Source organism: Copidosoma floridanum, unplaced genomic scaffold (assembly GCF_036245765.1).
Source record: "Copidosoma floridanum isolate Cflo_tuat_1 unplaced genomic scaffold, Cflo_Japanese_pri ptg000019l, whole genome shotgun sequence".
In the NCBI taxonomy this organism is placed as follows: Eukaryota; Metazoa; Arthropoda; class Insecta; order Hymenoptera; family Encyrtidae; genus Copidosoma; species Copidosoma floridanum.
Window position 1 is genome coordinate 20,155,975 of NW_028321896.1, and position 22,758 is coordinate 20,178,732.

A 22,758-nucleotide genomic window follows, 5' to 3' on the forward strand; every position below is an offset into this window, starting at 1 on the left:
GCTTGGAAGCCATTTGGGGGTATTTCGTTCTTTGGTCCTTTGACGCTACCGGTTATTGGAAAGAGATCGCTCTGGTTTGACACTCCACGAAACATCTTTTTCGTTGATTCGACTATAGTGAGGGCGCGTTGCCGAGTGAAGCAAAATTCAAGGGCCACTTGGAACCGTTTGAAAAAATAATTTTGACAAAGGTCATCAAGTTGAACTATAAAAACGTGTTGAAAATATTCGGGGGATAAATTAGCGTCTCTGAGAGTTGGGTAAAAAATTGCGAAGCTGAAAAACATTCATCTAAAATTTTATCTGAAAGCATTACTGTGCACTCATAGATTTTTTTTAAAAAGAGTGTTGCCTGTATTATAAAAAAAAAAATCTGGACTAGAACTCTCGTGTCTGCGATTTTTGATTGCCTGTTAGTTTATTCACTGTTCTTTTACCTTCCATTTTACAATGTTAGATATACTACACATTTTAAGATATCAATTTTCATGGAGATGCATAAGACGTTTTTGGCTAGTTTTTATTTATTTCTGTTCAGTGAAATTTTTTTTTTTTCGTTGTGAACGGACAACAAACCATGAAAAACTTATGTTTGAAAAATGTGAGGATCGCAATCCATTCTACGAGAAAAATTTTAACACTTGAAAGACACGATTTCAACGTAAAGTATATCAATACTTTAATATGTTGTGTTGGACGCGCTTCGCTCGATCTAATTATTATTGTGACTACGTTTAATGTCATATTATTCCAAGTTGCTTACGACACGAGATAATTTTTGAAGTCTTTGATAACTTTCAATTGAAAAGCCGCAATATAATTTTACTTTTAAATTTTATAAAATATTTGATTAACTTGATTCATAAACATCTTTTTTTTTTTTTATTTTATTTTATTTTTTTTTATTTTGAAAAAGAAAATAATCAAATGGATGGAAAAAAACACTCTGGATCGTTTTCATGGTGTTAACTCATTTCGTTTTAACTAAGTGATTTGTTATAACCAATCACTCAATAAATAGAAAAGCTTCAGTCACGTGGAAAAATAAATGTTTTCTTTCACACGTATCCGTTTTTTTCGCAATAAAAATTCTGACAACTCGTATTTTTCATATTCATGAATTCGGTGAACACATCTTTGATTGTTAAGTCGAACGAGCACGAGCTATTCACACCAGTAGGTTGTACACCCACGTAGACTACTATGAGTTGAACCTAAAGTAATAATTATTATTGATGAATCATCTCGAAATGAGGGGAACTCTGTAATAAAATGATTTTTAAAAGATACTAAAACAATGCTTTATTTTAAACAAATTATCAAGTATCTAATGCTATTAAATAATTTGCTCTGTTTCCATAGCTGATCAAACTCATTCTCTAATGTAACTATTAACTTTGTTTAAATAACTTGAGAGAATAGTATTTTTGCCATTTCCAAGCTAGGTATTACCGATTGTATCACCGATATTTCAAAAAGTTGGTACAGAAATTTACTTTTATATCACAAGAATCAACAATTTCTTATTATTGTGCTGCGCAAAAGTAAGAAGTATATGTTATAAAATCGGAAAAGAATCGATAAAAAAAATATTTCATTAGCTTTTTTTTTTTTTTTTATACATCAGCATTCAACAACCCTCCTGTACTCGTTAAACCAATGTCATTCTTGACGGACTTCAAAACATGGTCTCCTTTCCTGTACGCAACACCAACGTCAATCTTCATTCTCGACGTATACACAGTATTGGACGAGATGAGCGAGTTGAAAGGGCAAGAAAGTTTCATGCAGCGTATCTGCCTTCCTCCCTCCCCGTACATACATAAAATAAATACACCCAACGCAGCGGCGACGAATCGATAAGACCGTCCCAGACGTCCTTCAAGGGAGCACATACCTCCCCTTTATTTGCGAGGGCAAGAAAATAAGGTAAGCCGCTGCAGAGCGGGGCACGACTTCCCCCCCCCCAACCCCTCCTTGCTTCGCTTTCTCCGTGGGATTATCGCCACTTTTTTTGCTCCTTCCTTTTTCTCGCGTGACTCCGTACAATGACACGCCGCACGCTTTTTTACGTTTAATCACCAGGCAGTGAAAAACAACTGCGTACTTTTCTCTCATGGATGAAAAAAATAATTTCCTTCAGGAATCGACGATCGCGCGTTGCGATGATTGAGAAAAACAACAACCCTTAGACGTGCATCTGGAACTACGAAATACCTCGCGATGTAAGAAGTAGTGCTCGACGGAGACACGAATTTGGTTTGGTGATGGTTAAAGTTCAACGAGAAGAGAATGGGTGTGAGGGAAACTCTCCGACGACAACAACGCGAAAGCCGGGGCACGTCTAGACTCCCCTCGTATATATCGGATGCGTAAATACCGCGGTTGTATGGAGGGGGGGTGGGGTAGATAGGTATACGGAAGGGCCGACGCCCCCCTTCGAGTTCGCGGCGTGGGCGTGCGCCGAAAGGCAAGAGGTCCCCCCCAACGCGCTCGATAACCCCGAGAAGAGAGTCAAGGTCACGGTCACGAGTTGTCGCTGCGCCGTGTGTCGCAGCATATACGCCGATGACTCGCTCGAGTGGCCCACCCTCCCGAGCCACCCCCTAGACTTTGTCCCTTAATTCGTGCTCCTATGTCCTCCAGCCCCTTCGACTCCTCTGCGCGTTGTACATGGGCTCCGCGAAATCGGTTCGTCGCCCTTTCAGCCTTGGGTTCTTTGCCGAATTTCCCGCGCTCTCCTCACGCTCGCTCCCCGAGTGTGTGTATATACTCATACGCTTTTATGTCCCTACTTTTCACACAAATTTTTGCTTTTTTCCATATCTCGCTTGTCTGCCCCGCCGAGTTTCTACGGTGGAAAAAAAGTTTATTGCTCTCGCGAAGTTTCATGGTGGTGTACATATATACGTACGCGCAGGTACTTTCGTTAGAGAACGTTGACACCACGAAACTTGACGTAGTTGATCAAACGTATTTTTTTTGTAAATTTTGAAAAAGATCATAACAACGTGATGTTGAAGCAACTTCGTTGACTAAAGCTATAGGTGCGGCCTCGCCATCACCGAGAGATTCCATTCTTTTAATCAACAATGATTTCTTTACCCTCGTTCTTTCAATTGTTACGAAAAACTGTTTGCATGACTGTTTAAAAAATTTACGATTAAAAAACAATTATTTGATCCAACAAAACAAAAATTTTTTTCAAAGAAAATATTTCGCGGCATGAGGTTGAAGAAATTTTCTTTGATCCGAAGAATTGGGCCGCTCAGTGATAATTTTTGTTGTCATCGAGATTTGAAAAGTACAAATTTTTAGATATGAGGCACCAGAAGAATTTAGTTTTAGTGTGATAAAACTGAAAATAAAACTTTACCCTACTTTTATCCTAAAATAATGATTTTCTTTTTGGCCTTCGATTATTCTAAAATATTTTTATGTACCGTGAAAAAAAAATAGAAAAAAAATTTGATTCTGATTCGAGAGAGTTAAATCATATGTATGTGAGTACTAGAATTATAATCTTGAGTTCTATTACACAAAGTTGCTATCGAACTGGTTTAGCTATGGCTTTAGGAGTAATTTAACGATGTGGTATCGGCTACTATTAACGCTATGTTAGTATTCTGACGACAATCTTCTTTCATTTTTTTTGTCAAGCAAACAATGGACGGGTTTCTCGTCACCAAAATACATAGAAATAATAACTTGATGTAGTTCAAGTTCATATTCCTTGCGAAAAAACATAATTCTAAGAAATTCTTCGTGAACGTGAATTGGTCAGTATCGCCTCGTCGACTCGAGTTATTTCCGCTAACATGAAGCTCAAAAGTTTATGTTGTTTTTTCCGGTAGATAAACATAACGGCGTCTCATCGATATAGTTGTGGACACACGAATCGGCTCCTATGAAGGCCATGGCATTTATTTGGCAGTAAAATTAACCTTTTAGCAGTTGTCGGAGGTTAATAACATTTTAAGCGTATATTAACGATTTTCTGTACAAGAGTTTTAACCGTCGTATCGTTCCCATCGTGGACAACTAGAAGTATAGTTCCGTGTCACCTGTGCCATCAACTGTATCGTCTATGAATGACCTGTTCATCCAATAACTCGTTGATGTAGCAGAAAAGTTTTGAATTTCCATTTTTTTAATTCATGATCTACATGTTTTTCTCTTAATGAATCCAATTAGTATTTCACAACTATTAAACTGATGTCGAAAAAACTTATTTTTGCAAAATTTTGGTCTTTTCTTGAATTTTTAGGAAAAATCAGCAGAGTTTTTTAGTATTCTACCTTCGTTTTTTCAAGTTGACATTGTAGGTTCGTACATTGTGTAGAAAACTTGTACATATTTGAAACATATAGTTTTTTCTTGAAAAAAAAAAAAAAAAAACATATTTTATTAATATAAAATGTTTATACGTTGTGATAGAAAAAAAGTTTAGGTACCTGCTGGCGCATATCGCCAGGATATGCACTGGACCCCAGGGACTACTGGTGCCCGGGTTGGATGTACACCAGGTGCCAATTGTATTTTTCAAACTATAATTGGGTGCAGTAAAGGTCCAAAGATGTAAAAATGATGTAAAAGATTTGGTCGTATTTATCGAAAGGAATTGCGCTGTGTACACAATTACTCCGATTAAACTTTTTGCTTGAATGAAAAACCGAGCAATCTTTCATTTCAATTCCCCATTAATTTTTCAACTTTCCCCCTACTCATCGCGATGCCCTATAATATTCTTCGTCCCTTGTACAAGCGATTACTCAACATGATGAAAGATCGTATCGGCAAATGAACATCCCAAACGTATACACCTTTGCCAACGTATTGTTTTTCTCCATTAGACAGGCTCAATTTGTTTGTTAATTTGCCTTTTTTTTTTTTCTTTTCTTCTATACTCCATACGAGTAATCGTAGTGACGTCGCGCCGCAGCCGACCCGTCTGCCCTTCCATCCCGTACACATATACGTGCCGTTTCGTCGGGGCTGGCTGGGGTGGCGAAACAGAGCGCCGGGGTGAATCAACGCCTCAACGGTAACCTTGACCGTGATGGTGCTGTACCGCCGATGGCGTCGGATCGATTCACCCAGTGAAAGCCGAGTCACCATAGCTACCGCTTCGGCACACCCCCTTCTCCCCCCACCTCTCCCTGCAAAGTCATATCTCCTCCACCCCCCCTTTTTTTTTTTCGGTCCCCATCTTCCTTTGTTTACTTGCCCTACATATTATTTACCCCCCGTCCACGCGTATACTTCACTCATCTCGAGTAATTGATCTCTGACATCCACTTTATTTAATTGAGTCTAGCTCCTACTTGGTTTTTCCATCCAACTCCCGACAATGGAGTACTTTGCCGAAAAGTAGCCGCTTTTTATATCGTTCGAAGGGTGTTTTATGCACCTGCGCAAGTTTACTTCCCTGTAAAAGCGTACAACATTCATTTAATTGCGTAACAATAAAGCACATACGTTATAGCACATGAGAATTTATTACAATTTGCAAGCAATCGACAGTCACGTTTTTCTTATTTTCTGTTTCAGGTAAGTTGGACCAAGTATCGCCACGCACGCGCGTAAACTCTTGAAAAGCCGAACCATTGAGTGAGTATTGAGAAAAAAAAAAAAAAAAAAAGAAAAAAAAATCATACTAATTACGAGGCGGATGACCGCGATGCTCGTGTCAAACAATGGGCGGCAGTGCAGCGACGGGAAGGGTTGAAATCACCGAAAAGATCCCGATAGGGAAATGCCGAGGAGCCAAGTCTGGCGCGTAGGCGGAAAAAAAAAGGTTCGCATTGATAAAGAAAAAAAGGAAGAAGGAGTGGGAATAGGAGAAAAGGGACGAGTTTAGCGGGTTAGGTTCAAGGACGAGGTCGCGTACGAGGAGGACGCGGCCACGCCCCGTCTGCGTTGCTTGACGGCTCACTTGTGTATCCTTAGACTCCCCTGGTATCGTCGCCCTTGCCGTAATCCTCGCCAACAAACCGTACAAATTACACACACACACACACACACCTTCTTCTTTTCACGTTTGAAACAAACTCTTTTCCCCCTATATCTTTCTGCGCGTACACTCGGAAATGTGCTCGCGTATACACACAAGTAATTTCATTCGACCACTCGCTCCATACACACACACACACAGGCGCGCAGTACGAGCTTTTTTCGCGCCAGTCCTTCAAAGCTCGCGGGAACAAAACTTCTATTTTTTTTTTTTTTTTTTTCCTCATCATTAAACGTCTTGGCTGGCTCTATTGACCCCAATAAGTTTGGTGCTGAATAAACATGTGGTTGTACCGGCAAAATGATGCTTTATCGAATTAATATATCCACAACAACAATATATTCAAATTGAATCGTGAAGGAAAAAAAACAACTTAGCGCTTAAAACTGTTAGTACCATAGAGATATTATAAATAGAGTAGGCAAGCCGCAGACTGTCCCGTAAGTGAACGCGTTGACACGAAAGAAAAGGATGCAAGATTGAGCTACCCGTCTGTCTCTGTCTTTCGTCGCTGTTGATTGGCTGTGGATATTTCGCATATATATATATACAAGCATTGTACAATACAGCTGAGTCCTAAGGAGGGAGTCGTAGCAGAAAACTATTAACAACGCGAATTATTTGTATTATTGTATATATTTGTATTATTTTGTATATTGTATTATTTGTTGGAACAGCCGGTAATCCATGACGTAAATTATTTACGACGTTTGTATGTGTGTTGTTAAAAATGACTTTAAACCATCAACCCAACAACCGTTCAATTTCAATCTGCCATTAAAAAACTATTGTTGAATAACATGGACGTTATGATTTCTCGTAATGCTAATTGTTTGCCCCAAAATGAAAGTTCAACGGCATCTAATTTTTCTTATAAAGGCTGTGTCGAAAAAATAAAAGAAAATAAGCATGATATTTGTAGTAATAATAATGAATTGAAGTCGATAAATAAATCACATGTAGAAAAAGCCACGAGTAACATAAAGGAAAACAAAGTTACACTTTCTCATGTTGAAAAATATTTACACTTCAACTCTAGTATAATAGAACATGATTATGCCAAAGAAGATACATGGGTTAAGTCTGAGTATTTAGAGCACGTAATGAAACATACTGCTGGAGCTGTTGTATTTTCAATAACAAAAAAAATAAATTGTCAACATTGTTTGCATTTGTTAAATGGAGATGTTTCATCAAAATCGAAATTGACTGATTTGAAAAATCGTGGTTCATTGAAATATGCTTCCGATGATGTAAATTACAATTGTCGACTAACCGAAAAAATTATAAGACAAAACAAAAATTTATTATTATCTAAAAATATTAATTTTAAGCTGGTGACTGAAACACTAAAAATTATTCCAATGCACAAATTGGATGATAAAAATCATTTTTTTTATTATGATCACCAAACTGCATGCGAGCATCGACAAAAACTAATTCATCTTATTGTACAAAACTACATTGATAAACGCTTAAAACACGAATCGGATAAGTTGGGGGACATTAAGTATAGAGTAAGTATGTTATACAATAAGCTCACTATTTTCAAAGGCGAATAAAAGATGTTAGATTTGTTATTGTACAAGTTTTTACATTATAACATTTTTTCATTGAAAAACATTTTTAAAAAAATTTTTAATTTACTTCTAATTTAATGCATGTAATAAAATGTTTTCTTACAGAATCTTCCTTCGATTGTAATAATTTATTTATCTTAAACTTAAGTACACTTTTATTATTAAAAATTATTAAAGATAAAGTTAGTATACATACATTGTTTTAATAAATCATACGAAATTCCTAGTTTCATTATACGTACAACTTTTTTTACTCTTATTTTAACTACAGTTAACATTTTTATAATTTTTTTTTTTATTGATAGGACAGTTTACAAAATATTTTTCAAAAGTAAAAAAAATGTAACAAAATTAGTTTGTTATTATTAAACATAAAGTAATGTATGTATGTATATTTTTTTTTGTATTGGGTTCTGACCTCAACTGAGATATGAACTATATATATATTGTCCTTATTAAAAACAAATTACTCTCTTACATATTGTTTTGTACTTCATATAAAAAAAGATCAGAAAAAAATCATGAGTACACAATAGATTAATAGTTGCATTGCAGTAATTTTATCTAAATATATATTACAATTTTTAAATTGATAATTAAATTATTTATATGCGACTATTAAAGGCTGTAATTAGAAAAAAAAAAAAAAAAAATCGGCGAAGATTCGAAGCCACTATCTTCGCGCACTCAAAACGATTAGTCCTCTCAGCTATCGAGTATACTCTCAGATATTGTGTGAATGGCATATTTAAGGTGTGCCCCAGGGGGGAGAGGTTTAGGTTAAATTTGGGTGGGGAGCTCTCCCTCTACTCCTTGTCCGTTGGAGTTCGAGCCCCATCCCCCTACTCTGGCTCAACGCGCGTCTCCCGTATATCTATATATACGTTTGCGCAGCAGCCAATCAGCGTAAGCCCAAGAGAGAGACAGACGGGTATCTCGGTCTAGCATCTCTTTCTACCATGGCAACGTGTTTCTGGGCTGCTTGCCTACTCTATTTATAATATCTCTATGGTTAGTACAAGTGTACGTATGTATATAGGCTCTAGGTTGGAAAACAAGCCAGCGCAAGGTGAGAAGAGGCATTGACTCTTGGAGCAGTGATTTATTTGCACCACAATCAGCAAGAGCAGCTCGATATAGGCGATGAAAACACACACGTACAAATATATACACACACACACACACGGAAAAGAGCGGAAAACGGAGGAGGATCGGCAAATATATGTGCAAGTATTACTGTAAAAACAGTGGCAATCAGTGGTTGGGGGGAGGGGGGGGGAGTGAGAGTATAATATGCAAGCGCAAGCGAGGGAGAGAGACCGCGAGAGCTGCGATGATAAATATGGAAAAAGAGCGCTCGTAGGGAGGGATAAAGAAGGATGGACGATTGATGAGAGGCGCCTTGCGAAACTATCGCTGCCGAGAGAGAGAGAGTGACGAGATACATATTACACGTATATATACACCTATACACGCACACACCAGACTAATGGCCTCTAGCAATACTTGCTTCTACCGCTGCATGTGCAACAGCATCACGTTCAATCGACTGCATAGATGATATATATATGCGTTTGGGTGTACATTAGGATGGGATAGGATGGTCATTATTATCAACTGTATAGCCGCAGCATCGGTTGTATGTATATACATGTTATATATATATATAACGTGCGTGTAGCTACTAATGTATGTGTAAAACGTACGAACGGCGAGTGGCGGTAGGTAGCGCAGCAGGTGAGCGAGTATATAGGAAAATTCAGGTCGCGCCTTGACACACTTGCACCCTCTCACCACGTGCATGCATCAGAGCTGAGCGGCGCAGGCGCTATCTGCTCCGTTGTTGTACAACACACAACCCAAGCTTTTTTTCCTATATATATATATATATATATATATATGTATAGTTGTATTATTGATATACAACACTTTTTCAGCAAAAGTCGCGTCGTTTGCTTCAACTTCGTCTTGTCGCGTCTCGGCTCTGACTTTTCAGAAAATCGGCCGGCATCTTCGTTATTATCGATGCGGCGGCGTTATAGCTGTGCTCGTATACTTCGCGACTCCACAGTATATGCATATAGGTATTGCGTAAGTTTGTATTGCACTGTGCTCGTTTGCGCGTCGTGTGCTTCATTCGCGGAGAAACAAAACGACCAATCGAGCGGAGTTTTGCGATTCTATACCCCGCGCTTCGTACTCTGTTTTTTAACGAAAACATATAGGGGGAAATTTTCACCAAAGGTAGGGTGGTCCTCTGATATCGGAGAGCCTCTTTTTTTTTTTTTTTTTTAGCACGCATCGGCAGGAAAAAAAAAATTTCAATCCTTTTCGTTTATCGTGACATGCAGAAATATTTTTTCACCAACTCCTCCGTTTTAGATGCTTAATACCTATTGGCATATTTATACTTTATACAATATGTGCATGCACTGCGCAGTGTACATACGGCTGTAGTATATGGGTGAAAGCCGTGAATGATCGAGGCGTCGGGGATTTAAGTAATAGTATATATATGTAACTTGGCGTTGCCAGAAATTGCGCGCAACGAAAGTAAGTATATATATATCTGAAAAATAAGATAAAGAGTCTCGTCACAGCGACCTGCGCAAAAAAGGAGCAAAGAGTATGTAGCGTGTATTATACCTAAGGAGGCATTAGTAATGGGAAGTTAACCAAGTCCTCATGACGTACAGTATTTATATATAAGATATACGGTTTCACTGCGTGAGCTCGCCGTATATGTATGTGTATATACCATAAGAACTGCTGGTGAAACTACAGGATAACACGCGACTCCGTGAAAGCGCGAAACATCCTTTGCTAACTAGCTCTCTTTATGGGTGTATTATTTCTCTCTCGCATTTATCCGCCGAGTCCGATAACTACGCGTCACCAGCTGATTTTCTTGGACCATGTATATAAATATGTGCGGAGGCTGTCTTGGAAGCAATGAGTGCGGTATCCGATCGATACGTGATTTTTTTTTTCCATGCAATATTCATTCAAGCTCGCTCTCGTGTAGGAGCTTCTTGCATCCAATCGCGGCGAGCGTTTGGTCGTCGCCATATTAGTTATCCGCGAGACTCGTCGAAAGAGAGGAGTTAGGCGCAACACGAGCAAAGAGTGCACCAGCCGTTGCACCTACATGTAGGCCAGGGCTAGGCTCTACGCGCGTTTACGTGTGTATATACGAGTACACCGGTGTAATGGGACGAGTTGGCGCGCGTACGACCGATTCCGCTAAAAATGTCGAGAAACGTCTTTTTTTTCCTTCTTTTTCATGCAAGCCTCCTATGATATTGACAGTTGTGGATGTTAGTTGCAGAGACGCACGCTTTTGTTTTGCATTTTTTGGAGCAACGATGACAAAGGGGTGGTAATTTTATCTAAATTTTTGTAGATTTAAAAAATAAAAAAAAATGGTATTTTTCGCAACTTTGTGGATATTTCACTCAAAAACTGTAAAATTAAGGGAAAAAGGTATGAGGATCTTTTTGTGAAAAACGGCTCGAAAAAAAGTGCCCCCACCCCCCCCCTCAAATTTATTTTCTCGGAGCTATACATAAGAGATGAAACTCATTGTTCCAAAAGTGTAGAAATCGTTTTCCAATTTTGTAGGTCTTTCAAACTTTTTCGCGTAATTCCTTCCTCCTAGCAATTACACGCACTCCGTCAGCATGTGTATATATACATATATCGCGCGTGTCCCGTGCACAGACCATAAATACACCTAATTACCTACAGAATACCCACAACATACCGATCGTGTCGGCAATACACTCAACCGATCGGACCTCTGCATCCGATCCCATGCTAAGCGCGTGCACATTGCACAGCGGTCTATATAGGTACAGGTAACAGAGAACTATACCACGTAAATACACCTCAAAAGGGAGAAAAACCGGACGACGGTAGGCGAAATCCACCGGTGATAATTAGGTATTTATAAATGTTATATTAAGGAATCAAGTCCTTTCGCTCGAGTGTGCAAACATCACATATGTATAATAAAAAGACCACGCCTGATGTGCACGATGCAGGTACAATAATAAGTATATACCCCCAATGCGTGAAAAATGTATACCTATACAATGATGCGCCGCTCGGGCCCATCAGGATATACATACATACCTCTTTATCTGCGGCTCTTCCCTGCATACCTATATACATGCAACTATAGCAGAGAGCCTCCTTTCACTTTCCAAGCCGCGGAGCTACTCCCACCGCGGTCGTCTTCTCTCTCTCTCTGTGGTACTTATATCTGTGTTTTATTCGTCTCACCATCAGCATCAGCAATGGCATTGCAAATTGCAACTTTTTGCTGGAATAAAAAAAACCACACGCTCGCGTCTACTCACACGCACGGGTGCATTATAAATGAACCTTTTTTTGTTGTTGTTGTTGTTGTTGTGCGCGTACACAGGTATATATACGCGGGATCTATATGCACCATTTGCCTAATCATTGCCGTTTTCTCTCTCGCGTCTTTTGTAATTTTCATTCCAAGATGTTCTTTTCTCCTTTCAATTAGCACTGTTTGCTTTGCTATACGCACGAGATGTAGTTTTTTGGTCATCACATAATATTCAAACGGGAAAAAATCGATTTAGTTGATAATCTTACTGCTGCAATCACGCTGATGGAAAAATCAAAGAAATTGCGTTAAGGATAGGATTTTCAGGCAATGTACTTTAAGAGTCTCAAGCTGGTAATAAAAACGATCAGCGAGAAACGAGTGCTATTTCCGGCACACGTGTATCGAAATCCTTAATGACAGCTCGCGTTATGGGGGTTGATTTTTTTTTTTTTCTTTCTTGCAACGCCCGTTTGCAGCACTTACACCGTCCTGTAGTAGATATTATGTGCTTCACCTGAACCCAATATAGTGTAACCCGAGCTGAACTTTTTTTTTTTTTATCATTCGTGGTTGGAGTGACAAATAAATGGTAAATAAAGTAAGTTTGTTGTACATGGTGATCTCAGATATATTATAATGTGCACACGTAGGAATACTTTTTTCACTGGAATTCGCTCGTTCCGCGTATCGAGGAGGGCATTATTTCTCCGATACCTCATATCGTCATTCATCTCGTTCCAACATTATAATTATATATATAAAAGGGACCTGCCGCGAGAGAGAAAAAAAAAAAAAGAAAGAAAAAAAATCTCGCGCTCGAGTATGTGTATCATTTTTCTGGCGCCTCTATCGGTGTACTATTTCGCCGCCCTCGTGTGTTATATACTTACAGTCTCTCAAAACTCACGGCTTATCTCCCCGCGTCTGTGAGCGACGTGTTAGGTATGCCTGCACGTACCATACCTTCCTGGGTATAGTATTAACTTACCGTCTTCTCGGAATCAGAGCACTTGAACCTACCCCCTATCGAGGACCCTATACAGTGTATATATATTATATATCGGACAAGGATCACGTGTACACGCTTGCAACAAAGAATTTTACGAGCGTCGATGCAGTTACCTCACACGTTTACAATCGCTTCGTGTATATATTCCACGGGAAAATTAGAGGTGAAAAAAAAAAAAAAAAAAAAAAAAAAGAAAAAAAAATTAAAGCTCCTTACGAAATACACGCGCACGAAATTTGTCTCTCACGTGCGTGCGCGGGTCGATTGTAAAATCTAGATCAGAATGGTGTATGGATTATGTTGCCACTGAAACGAAAGTAGTAGATATATACTTTTTCTACTTGGCCAGAGAGGAAGGGGGTGTATATAGTTATGTTAATTAGTGGCTCTGCTTAACGAGCAAACGGTGGTAAACGCCCCACCGACGAGCATAACGATAACACAAGTGCAAATTGAGTCTCGGAAACGTCGGCACTCGCTTACCTGTGTATATATATACACGTCAGAGCCTACATATAGCGCAAGCTCTTCTAGGACTTTGCATCAGCTCGCATCCTGCAAAGCTTTTTTTTTCTTTGTTCAGCGAGTGAAAAAGTCGCAAGACGCCGTATATTATACTCACAGTGTGGCGCGAGAGAAGAGTGACCGCGCAGACCGGAAGCTACGGCGGTATTATATATTGTATACACGGAACACGTGTAAGGGTGGAAAAGTGAAGAGTGTCCCAGATCTAATTTATTGATGTGGGTGCTCTTGGGTGGGTATTTAACTTTACGTGTCCCAGTGACCATATATAGGAGGACCGACAATGATTGCACAATTCAAGTGCCAGCCCATACTGTACACATATACACAAGTATAGAGAGAAAGAGAGAAAAAAGATCTGCAAAGAGCATCGGAGAGTAGTCGGGCGGGCAGCGCACAATATGTATAGGTATAGTGCTCGCGGCTTTTTTTTTTTTTTTTTTTTTTTTCGCTCGTTGTGCTGCAGCAGATAGTAGTAGTAGTAGTAGTAGTAGTAGCAGGTATACCCAATATATATATATACATATACCTACACACATAGAGTCTATATTATACTCTTTGCATCAGCAGCAGAGCGGAGAGCTCTCTCGCGAACCTAAAAGGGGGAGGAGCGGTCAGGGGGGGGGAGGAGGAGCGAGCGGTAGGGGTAGGCCTTGGGAGAGTTCGCTGCACCGCCCGTCCGTCCGTCTCCTGCTGCAGCCGCGCACCACCACGTACCTACTTACCAAGCGAATATACGTATACATATATGAGCAGTCGTGCCTTTAGCCGCGCTCGCTACTCTTTCTCTCTGTCTTCCTTCTCCTCCCGCGACCCCTCGCCCGTCGTATATATACCCGCGACTACACCACTACCACATTATATATACCTACTTACTGGTGCAGCAGCTAGTTATTCGCGCACCTCGCGGTGACTCGACTTCCCCTTTCGCACAGCCATCAGCGCGCGGTAAGTAGCTGCGGAGAGCAGTCGCATATGCCACTATTGTACTATATAGGTATATATAACGTTCTCGCGGTATACATATATTTATATACACCGCGGGAACAACGGGCTTGGCTTGCACACCGGTATATAAGTAGCTGATAATGTGCAAGTATCTGTGCAACAGCCTTCATCCCCCCGCTGATTATCGAATTATTATCAATATGACTGTTGATCCACCTCGTTGCAGCCTCTCGCATATTATATACCTGTTACGTTATGTATAATTGTATGCGTGCAGATATATACCTATTCGATGTTATGGAAGATATCGATGCGCCACACCGATATTGTCGCTCTCTGGGTGATGAGACCGATGACGGATGCGGGGGAAGCTTACCTGTTGTTTATATACCTTGCTTATCGTCGTTCGTGCTTTTTTTTTTTTTTTTTTTTTTTCTTTTTTTGCTCTCCTCGCTAACGATCGTCGCTGGTTGTGTACGTTAGCTTCCTCTCGACACTCCGTTGCCCTTTGGTTTTCGATCGCAAGCTCACCGCCACACGGGTAACTTTTCCTCTCTTTCTCTCTCGGAACAATAATTTCGTTGCACCAAACAAACAAAATATATAGGTAAATATAGCCCCCATCGCCTCCCCAATAATCACCGAGATGATGATAATGCTGATGGTGTGCAATTAATTCAGAGCTACGACTGATGGATGAAAGTATATACATGTACGTGTAAACATGCGCGAAAATATAATTATACAAGCACAAGGTATACGATCAGAGAGTGTTTAGTTCCCACAGTAGTGTGTATGGTTTTTCTCGCGTGAAAGTATAACATCATCAGACGTGCACGCGTCAGGTGCAAACGTTTTATTTTGCAGTACCTATATACCTACGATAACTCGTCGTATTTTCAACGACATTGGCTCAAAACGATGTTTGCTAAGTGTAACTATTTGGAATTTGAATAAGTACCTACTGTATACTTGGGTGTGAAAATAACATCATTTTTGCTCGTCGCTGAATATAAGAACCTACCTACCGTAGAGGCTGGAATTCAGACGGGGAACCTGCAGCCACCACCGGCGGGAGTACATACCCTGCATATAGGTACACTTGCATGGTCATACATATCCCAAAGGAGGATATCGGTTTATGCGTATATATAGTTGGCAGCCGAGCGGTGCACGCGTGTATATAAATATGTACCCGCCTAAGGTATTTATATGCACAATGCGCGCAAGAGAGATAAAGAAAGAGGGAAAGGGGAGAAAAAAAAAAAAAAAAAAAAAAAAAATTGCATCGGTAGACCTTGGAAGTCTTACGTAGCGGATCGAGGGAATCTTTCCGGTTCTCGTGAGAAAGAGAAGGAAAGAGATACGTATCGCGAGGAAAAGAGGGAGGGAGCGTGTGCGTTCTCCTCCTCCGTAGGGCTCTCTCTCTCTCTTGAGCTCCTCTTCACGCGCGTGTCCTTGGAAAGTCGCGCAAGTATAATAATATCGCGAGTGCGCCGCGCTGCGAGTGCTTGTATATACTCCTTCCATTTTCCTTTTCCTCTCTGCTGCTCTGTACGCGCTATACTCCTTGTATTGCCATTAAACGAGAGGAGCTAGACTTTGTACCCCCGTACCTGTATCTACTATAAATATATTCTCTCGCGTCCGTTCGAACGTTTCGAGGGTATACTTAAACTCCATATAACATTTCCAACTCGCGTTTCCTTGGTTGGTAGTTGCACTTTTTTTTTTTTTTCAAGTCCTTATGTCTGGAAATCAACATTGTGGTCCTTCAAATTTTCAAAGTTATTCTCGCATCGAGAGCAAGCGAATTTTCCACACGTCCAACAAAATACGTGTATGCACAGAATACGTACGTCTCGATGAATGAAATCAAATGAGGAGCTTGATGTATGTATATATATATGTGTATATGATTACGGGTGTCGGAAACGCGGGCCGACGTGGCTGCGGCGTACACCGGAATAAAAAGGGAAAATGATAATGCGTGTGTATACTCGTATAAGGTGCGCCGGTAGCCGTGTACGTGCGGGATAATTGAATGCCTACCGAATGAAGACGAAAGGAGAAAAGGAAAAGCGCTCTCGGTTGAAGAACCGCGGAGAGAAATGCGCCCGGGGGAAAAAGTGTGCGTTACTTAGTCTCGACCTGAATCACGAGTTAATTTCCTCGCCAACCGACGACTCTTTTCTTTTTTTCCTTCTTCTTTTCGTACATTGTAACCTATATACACCACCACATGGATTTACATATATCTCGCGTAGCTTTTGCTGCACGGATGAAATGATGTAAAACGCGCGGGTGTGACAATCGACGGAAACAATTTATTAGGTTACGGAGAGCGATAACGTGATTAGCAACGCTGTTGGTCCTACCGCGGAGCTTGCAAGCTCTCGCCGATGACGAGCAAAACCGGTATAGAGCCAACGCTATATATATGTATATAATACACGGAAAAATTTTCCATGGACATCGGCACAACCTATACCTGCACCGTCGAATGATCAAACCGTTTCGTACCACGTTAATTATTCTCGACGATGATTTTCAATGTATACTTGGGTAAAGATATAAGCGCACGTACTTACACGAGATTTATTAAAAAAGTAATAGTAAGTATACTCGCATGCGAGTGTGCCGCGCGCGCGCGCCGCGTTCAGCGGTATAAGAGCCGTGGCGGAGGAGCGCGGAAGAGGAGAGCGGCGGGCGGTGGTATATACACGCCAGCAGAAGAGAGAGGGAGAGCGAAGCTACGTATACATATATGTATATACACTTGCGGAGAGAGAGAGAGAGAGAGAGCGAGCGAGAGCAGCCTGGACTAGCGGGCTAGCCCGGTTTCGAGGCTCGAGTCAGTCAGTGTGCCACCGGCGAGCGCCGCCCGTAGGCCTTCCGCGCCGAGCTTTTCGTAGAAAGAACGGCCGAGCCGGAGAAGACGGCGGATAAGCTCCTCGGAGAAACGTTGCACTCGAGAGACGGAAAGAAAGAGAGGGAGGGAGGAAGAAGGAGGCGGTGGTGGTATACGTACGATACACCACACATTGTGCACGGGCAAAAGAAAGAAGAAGGAAAAAAAAAAAAAAAAAAAAAAAAGAAGGAACCGATATGGCAGTTCGCCGAGCGGGGACGTCCAGACGCGCCGACACCCCCTTCGCCCCTTGACTCCCGCTCAGCCGAGCCGCTGCAACACACCCGCCAATTTTGAATCTCCGAGCCTTCAGTCGAGCTGTCGTCGGCGACAACGGCGCAGCATCCGATCGACCGTGAGCCGGTGTATACGTTATACACGTAGTTTTAGCAGTCGTAGTGGTTGAGGAAAAAAAAAAAAAAAGGAAAAAAAAAGGAAGTAAAGTTTGTGTGCGTCGAAAGTGAATCGTGATGAGATTGACAAGAGGGGGAGAGGGAGTGACCAGTGCCAGAGAGCCGGGAATTAAGAAGAATAAGCAAGGAGATGAGCGTCCGCAGCGGCAGCGATAACGACACCGATAGCAGGTCGGGCGAGCTGCGAGGTAAGCCGGCCGGAAACTGAGGAGAGTGCAGCCACCCAACCACCACGACACGTTCGAACAAGGAAGGCATCGATAGTTCGAAGGAGAAGGAGGATAACAAGAGTTACCGAGATGCTCGAGGAGCAGCCCCTGGACCTGAGCGTCCGCGTGGGGGAGTACGCGGAGCTGGGCCGGGGCGGTAGTAGGCTCGAGCCCGGGGACGACGAGTCGGGCCACTCGAGCGAGCACGAACTCAACGAGGGCCACCATCACCGTGGCCGGCTGGCCTCGTCCTCGGCCAGGAGTTTCTCCTCCTCGGCCGAGGAGCGCGAGCCCGACGAGCCCAATAGCTGCTCGGAGGACTCGTCCGACGACTCGAGCGAAAAGGCCCTTAGCTTGTGCCCTCGGGGCGCTTGGTCCTGGCCGGACGGCAAACCCTACAAGAAGAGCCTCATCAGGCGATACCGTAAGCTTCTTTCTTACTCTCTCTCTCGTTTTTTTTTTGTTTTTTTTTTTCCGCAATTCTTTTCTCGTTCAGTGTTTTATCGCCGCTCGTTGTTGTACCGCCATCCCCTGCCGGAGCTCTTGATAATTCGCTCCAAAGCACATTCACGTACCCGCATCGAGCCGGTCTCTCGCAATAATAATTTATATACTCTGATGCCCCCCTTTTTTTATATCGATCTCCGTTCCATCGGTGCGATGTGGTTTAACGAGAGCGCGGAAATAGATTTCGCGCACCGGCTGGGACACGTTCGAGGATCGTACAATGTTCACTTTGGGCGAACACTGCCGATCGGCTGCAACTTGAGCGTCACATCGTCGCGCAGTGCATAATCTACTCTGTACGACAATCGTGTATTAGTTCTGCTCCGGAAGATTATTGTAGGCGATCAAAAGTAATTTCGGTCGATCAAGTGATATACAGAGACACGCGCGCGTGTTTGTATATTGACACGAGAGTGTGATACTGATGCAACGTGTGTGCGTGCGTGATTTGATTTTTCGGATCAATCGTAAAGGCGAAAGCGCCCGAGAGAGCCAGATGTATATTTTTTTTTCTTTTTTGTGCAGCAAAATCGCTGGTTTATCAGCGTGTGTATAATACAACACTATAGGCACCTCACGTACAGCGCGAAGCGCGAGAGATTACGAGAGCTCGAGGAAACCTATCTCTCGCTTATCGCGAGAGTAAACGCGGTAGCGGCACCTAACTCGGATGCCTACTCTGTATATGTGTGTCTCTGCGTTCTCTGGCCGACTGCATATACGTGTTGCGTTTGATTGTTGTGTACATACGTTACAAGGTAATAAAATGCGACCTCACGGTTGAACTTGCGCTTTTATCATATACACATTATAATATGATGTACATTGTTGTTGGTAGTTTTGGGGTAACGTACAATATAGCGTATATTATATATCTCCCATATACCTATAGTGAGTATAGGTATTGCTGGCGGAAAAAGAGAGCGGCGTGGAGTTGTGGGCGGGTGGGGCGCGCGGAGAGAACAAGAGCACGCGAGAATTATAGTGCGCGAGAGCGGGCTACTTCATACCTGAATACCTGATGCCTATATTTGTATGTATATGTACACACACACGCGTTACATACATTGTGTACAGCCCGGGACGGAAGAAATGAAAGAAAAGCGAGAGCGACGGAGGAGGGACTGTGTGTATATTATATACTCCCTGATGCTCCCCGAGAGCGATGAGTGTGTGTTGTATAAAAGTGAGAGTGAACCGAAAGTGAGAAAGTTATTGCCTCCTTCCATTCGTTTGCTTATACTTACCTTATAATATACGTATACGTACGTTCGACAAAAGGAAGAAGACACATGTTTCTGCTGGGCTAATAGGTGCATGTTTTTTTTTTTTTTTTTTTTTTATCGTATGCCCTGATTATTTCTTTTTTTTCCACTATCTACATACCTATTGTTAGCATGTTCATTTGCTTGATATTTTAGAAATTTCGTTAGTTTTGCCCTTTAAAAAAAAAAAAAAAAAAAAAATATGTATGCGATGCCTATTTCTATATACGTGAATTTCCAATTTCTCGAAAATTCAGAGCCGAGCGCTCGAGAGAAAGTTTTCGCACCGGGGGTGCGTTTCTCGAAATTCCTTTTATTTTCTACATGTATATGTATTGCGGGCTAAGGCATTGTTGCATTGTCTTTACCCGTGCGTCTTTTCTATTTCGCATTCTGTATACGTTTGGCTGCGGTGGGACGTTTCGATTATGCCGTCTGACTCTGATAAAGTTACTTTTTTTTTTTTTTTCCTCTAAATTTACTAGTTTTTCTCTATAACTTGAAGCAAGAAAAAAAAAAAAATAGTAAGGTCTAGACTTTTTTTGTAGAAAATGTCGATACCAAACTTGTTTCGATGAAAACTTACGTGCATTGAAATCGAGCTTTCGTCCTAAATGTGTAAGAATTACAAGTTGTCTTTTTTGTTCATAAATAATAACTCGAAAAAAAATAATTTCTCTACGCAGAAACGAGACGGCTTGATCGCGGCGTGTAAAAATAATTTGACCCTTGGCCCCCAACGGAAATCCATTTGAATATCACGTTGGACTATCAATGAACTCATATAAACAGCTAGAGTTTTGCAAAAATGTACCGCACCAAATCATCGAACGACTCCCGAATACCACGGCTGATGGATATCTTACTTTCAAGCCAAATACCAAATAATCAATCACGCCCCTATACCCGAGCTTTTTCGTATGCATATATTATTATTCCGGAAGTACGACCAAATCCGTAATTTCCTCGGATAAATCCCGGTCTATCGTTAATTAGTCGATGCGCCTCGATACACTCACTTGACCATTTATTTAATACTCGGGTTAAATGACGCAAAGACAGGAATTCCGGATTTTCAAATCGCGCCCACAAACACACCTGAGCAAAGTAAATACGAACGATCCGACGCGCGCTTTTTTGCCCCGCGTTCTCGTTCGCCGACGTAAGGAAATGACCGGAGCATATACATTATACAGGCGGGGGGCTTGCCTAATCGGCCATAGGCATGCACTCGAAAGTATTGTCTATATCGGTCGTGCGTGTCAGGGCCGGGGATCTGAGGTCTCGGCATCGGGGATACAATGTACCTATATATACCCTATACACATATATATATACTTGCATGCAAGATGCTCCATCGATTTGCAATGACACGTCGGTCAGTGGTGCAGGTGTTTTTCGCCTCGCAATGCCGAATGGCGCAAGCTTCGGGCCTCGATACCCTGGACATCTTCGTCTTTTTTTTTTTTCTTCCGTACATTGCAGAGACTGCCCAGCTGAGACGTGATCGTATGGATGAGCTTTTACCCCGTGGGTCTGCGATCGGCAAGTACTTGCGTGTAGGAAAAGGACGATTGCGAGAAAACAGGTGCAGAATAGGTATATGTATACATACAGGCGTGAGACGAATAGATGGACGGAGGAAAAGAGGGTAGTAGAAATAAACGAGCTAGAGCTGCGGAGAAGAAGTGCGAAGAGCTTGCGTATATATATAGTGGGAGCGCGCGGTGGCTCGGTCGGCTAGGTCGTGGATTGGCACGCGGGAGAAGACCGTGGTTCAATTCCCGGCCAGTGCGACATTTTCGGGCAAGTACCTCTGTGATTTTTCACATGTGCTTTTTCACCACGCAATGCTCCTCGAGGAGGGTCTTAGGCAAACCTTCTCCCAGCAAAAATTGTCTAATTTCCCACTACCACCCCCCTCCCAGTAATGGGAGGCCTTCCCTTCCTTCTCCCAAGTGCCAAGTGCCCATAGTAGTGCCCTTATTAAAGGAGCCGGACGTAGAGCACTATAACTAAAAAAAAAAAAAAAAAATGTATATAGTGGGTTGAGAGCATCGTCGCTCGTTGCATATATACACATAGTGTCTATCTCTACGCGAGCACACACACTTGCATACATAAAAGTATGGGTATAGAAGAAGCAAAAGGAGGAGGAGGAGGAAGAGCTGTGCACTCGTTGAATGCAGTAGCAGTATATAAGCAATAGAAGCAGCAGCAGCCATGACCTACATAGTGAAGCGTGTTGTCGACTAGGCTAGCCAACGCACACACATACTACCTATCCGAGACTATTATAGCACTAAGGTATGGATACGGCTGCGCAACGACGCGCTTATACATAAGTACATAAAAAAAGGTGTGTATACCCAGGTAGTTTAGCTATATGATATGTGTATATGTTGCGTGTATATATATACACTTATAACAGGTAACTCGTATTATATACATAGGTATAAGTTTAAATGCCCTATGAATATATAATATACCTACTTGCATCACTTTGTTGTATGTATATGTGCGAACGCTTTATTGGTTAATGCATTTTATACCGATACCCGCACCTGATGATTGATAGAGGGATGATGTGCCGCGCTTTTTTGGGTCTTTCGGTTTCTAATGTCTAATTATAAATTGTCGATTTCGGCGATCCTTGGTACCTATATCCACTTACATAAGCATTATTGGGCATTTTTATATTTTACCATACTCGCACATCCAATTGGTGCATCGGAAACGCAATTCTAATATACGTCTTGGCGATCTCGCATCGATTGTGCACGCACATAAAAATACAAATAAAAATATTTTTTCGCGCGCAAAAAAAAAAAGTGCTACCAACACACCGTATATAGTAGAGGTATTGGTTTATCATACGTATATATATATATGTGTGGAGTAAATACACACATCAGCTACTGTTACTGCCGCGCAAGTGGAACAGCGAGAAGAGAGCCAAGTGAAAATTTAGATCAACAATTAAGAGAAACGGAGGAAGTGGCTCATTGATTAGGCGTC

General features: G+C 41.7%; 1 protein-coding gene across 2 annotated transcripts in view; it reads left to right on the top strand.

Annotated features, from left to right (window-relative positions):
- Nucleotides 1–22,758, top strand: part of Eip74EF (Ecdysone-induced protein E74) — a 76,364-nt gene that overhangs the window by 35,408 nt on the left and 18,198 nt on the right. Inside the window, exon 1 of one of the 2 annotated variants that reach the window (XM_089592849.1) lies at nt 17,849–18,392. The exons of the other annotated variant lie outside the window; for it this stretch is intronic. Coding sequence (XP_089448975.1) covers nt 18,059–18,392 — 334 coding nt within the window. The 5' untranslated portion in view covers nt 17,849–18,058. Of the gene's footprint in view, nt 1–17,848; nt 18,393–22,758 lie in introns of those variants that run through there. 2 annotated transcript variants of the gene reach the window in all.